We start from the raw sequence: 3,363 nt of genomic DNA, 5'->3' as shown, positions 1-3,363 counted from the left end.
TTTATTGGTAACTGAGGTTCAAATATGATTTATTATTATTAGTGTTTTACTTTGAAGAATTGCACATATAGCCACGGAAAGAACTGTTCAAAGCAGATTCTTTCCGTGGCTACTATATGATTTACATTAGTCCGCTTTCATTCATCAAGGCATATTTGGGGTAAATTTTACATTTAAGGATATGTGTGTAGCATACGATTATACTGAAGAGTAAAATGTACCCAAGTTTTTTTTGTTTGTTTTTTGTGTAGGGAAAAGCCTTAAAAACGACCCATTATATGAAATTGCAATGTGAAAGTTAAATTACCTTGTCCATTCCCTGCTTTAATTGCCATCTAATATCTAACATTATCAGTGTTGAAAACATTTGTGCTGCTTAATATTTTTTTTGTGGATATCATGATATCAAAAGTTTTTAATGCATTTATTAACACATTTATTCAGCAAGGATGCATTAAACTGATCAAAAGGGAGTGAAACGATTTATAATGTCACTGAAGATTTCTATTTCAGATAATTACTTTTCATTTAACTTTCTTTTCATCAAAGAATCATGAAAAAAAAAAATTCATAAGAACCATTTTACATAATTGAGCACTATAATAATAACTGAAAATAATTAAGAAGCAAATCAGCATATTAGTATTTCTGAAGGATCGTGAGATGATGCTGATCCGTAATGATGCTGAAAATGTAATAAATTACTTTTTTTTTTTTTTAAATAAAACTGTAATGTCTGTAATAGTATTTAACAATATTACTGTTCTTGCTGTATTTTTTATCAAATAAATGCAGACTTGGTGAGAAGAGAGACTTAAAAACATTTAAAAATCTTATTTCCAAACTTTATATAGTATTTAAAAAATTACATGCCTTCTAAACAAATGTGTTTACTCCCCTGATTATTATCCCATTATAACAATGATCATACAAAAAAAAAAAGTGTTCTGTCTCAATGTTGAGTTAATGATGCACTTATTGTGTATAATATTAGATGTTCTGTAGAAAAAAATTCTGCATAACAAACCATAACAAAGATTTTATTACATTAGTGAAAGCCATTTGAAAAAAATCGGAACTTCAATCATTTTAATGACAGTTACAAAACATACTGCGCAAATGACCTGCCATTACGGGTTTCCAAAACGTCAAGCGAAAGGTCAGCTTTGCAAAATAAACAGATTTACAGCTCTGTGGTTCCAAAAACGAAAAACGTCATCCACTTCAAAATCCACTTGAAGAATCTAGAGTCCAAAGCATAACTGTGAAGGTAAGTTGTGTACAACTCGAGGAAGTTAGTTATCCGACCCTCAGCGGCGGAGCCACCAACACAACTCCATCTCCTCGAACAAACAGCATGGGGATGTTCCGCTTCGTCGACTGCAAAACAAACGTGCGACGCATCTCAACACAATACTTGATGGCTTAAATAAAATATGTAAATAAGTAAATAAATAAAGAAGTGTCGTTAATTTGGAAAAAAAGATTATTAGTGGTCGACCGATATGGGTTTTTTTGACAGCCGATACCGATATCTTGGAAAGCAGGGTGGCCGATATAATTTTATTTATTTTAATTCATATTTAAGAAATTTGAAATAATTTGAAAATGGATTAAAAAAATAAACGTGTAAAATAAACATACTTATACTCTAGAAGACAAAGTATTTTTCACAAATAAATAAATATTTAATACAAATATAATTAAAAAGGAAGTAAACACTGTAACCAACAGGGCACTCCGTATTCTGGGAAGTTTGTGTGCATTGGGAATCATATTTTTTCAAATAAAGCCAAGGTAACACTCATTTTACATACAGCACACAGTGAAAATGACATGAATATGGCAGTGGGCAAATGCATAAAGCACAGCATAATTTGAAATCAGTAACGAGTTTAAAGTTTGTCGATCGCGCGTCTCCGGTGAAGCTGAACTCTCCTCCTGTCCGTATTCAATTCACACGGACCATAGGACCGACTGTCACAGAAACATGTGACACGCGATCATGCAGGTCACATGCAGACTTCACAAGATCTCAACTAGATTCGACTAAGTCTGCAAGGTTTGTGAAATTAAATGTTCATTAGTCATTCAAAGATTTGTTTAAATGATATATATGCGTATTTGCTAAATGCCGCGCCGTCAAAATAAAAATCTCGAACACATCGGCCAAACAGAAAAACTTATCGGCCGATGCCGATATTTGAAAAATGGCAGATATCGGCCAATATATCGGTCGACCACTAAAGATTATATTTGTTGTACTTGCTATTTATCACCAATATTAGACTAATTATAATTCAAATCCTCTAAACAGACTGAAACAGAATATGGGTGATATTTACAACACAGTCATTCTTGAGACGTGGGACAAAACAGGTCCAGCAAGTAAGCTGCAATTATATTACACAGTCCAAGGTAAAAAAGCACATTTTGTTAAAAAAGAGAAAAGTTAGGAGGTTGTATCAAAGCATAGCTCAGTAGCTTAGTACATATAAGATACATAAATGTAGTTTCATTTCTCTGAGTACAAGGTTTTATTTTTTCAATTTTGCACCCTGTTTTGTCCCACTTCTCAAGAATGACTGAAAGACTGATGCAAAACCAATTAGGATTTATGGCTTACGTTAAAATGTAAATTGCAGTTACCTTATAAATCTCCTCATACGTCTCCTCATCGATTTCCACAGTCGTCACTGTCTCTTCAATATCTCCGAGGATCATGTTCAAGTGCTGGTCATAGGCCTAATGTGAAAAAATAATAAGAATAAAAAACAAACAAACAAATATACACTGCTGTTCAAAAGTTTGGTATCGGTAAGATTTTTAAGGTGTTTTAAAGAAGCCTCTTCTGTTCATCAAGGCTGCATTTATTTGATCAGAAATACAGAAAAAACAGTAACATTGTAAAATATTCTTATCATTTAAAATACTGGTTTTCTATTTTAATACATTTTAAAATGTCATTTATTCCTGTGATGCAAAGCTGAATTTTCAGCATCATTACTCTGTCTTCAGTGTCACATGATCTTCAGAAATCAGTATAATATGCTGATTTATTAGTTTTACTGCTACATTGTTTTTCTTTGGAAGCTGTGATACTTTTTTCAGGATTCTTTGATGAATAAAAAGTTACAAAGAAGAGCATTTATTCAAAATAAAAACCTTTTGTAACAATAGAAGTCTTTACTTAACTTTTTTATCAATTTTACACATCCTTGCTGAATAAAAGTATTAATTTCTTTAAAAAAAAAAGAAAAAACATTTACTGACCCCAAACTTTTGAACGGTAGTGTATATTCTTACAAAAGATTTTAAGTAAATGCTGTTTTTTTTTTTTTTACTTTTTATTCATCAAAGAAA

The 3,363-nt window shown here is 31.5% G+C and overlaps 1 protein-coding gene across 1 annotated transcript in view; it reads right to left on the bottom strand.

The window, feature by feature from the left end:
• Nucleotides 1-1,024: 1,024 nt before the first annotated feature.
• LOC107676354 (U6 snRNA-associated Sm-like protein LSm3) overlaps nucleotides 1,025-3,363 on the bottom strand; it is an 8,423-nt gene continuing 6,084 nt past the window's right edge. Inside the window, exons 3-4 of the mRNA XM_016470876.1 lie at nucleotides 2,650-2,745; nucleotides 1,025-1,380 (exon numbers count right to left, since the gene is read on the bottom strand). Of these exons, the coding sequence (XP_016326362.1) occupies nucleotides 1,300-1,380; nucleotides 2,650-2,745 (177 nt within the window). The 3' untranslated portion in view covers nucleotides 1,025-1,299. The remainder of the gene's footprint in view (nucleotides 1,381-2,649; nucleotides 2,746-3,363) is intronic.

This window comes from Sinocyclocheilus anshuiensis, unplaced genomic scaffold (assembly GCF_001515605.1).
Source record: "Sinocyclocheilus anshuiensis isolate Anshui unplaced genomic scaffold, SAMN03320099.WGS_v1.1 scaffold4015, whole genome shotgun sequence".
NCBI classification, from domain to species: Eukaryota; Metazoa; Chordata; class Actinopteri; order Cypriniformes; family Cyprinidae; genus Sinocyclocheilus; species Sinocyclocheilus anshuiensis.
Note: the sequence above shows the minus strand (reverse complement) of the source record. Positions and strands in the feature narration are given on the sequence as shown.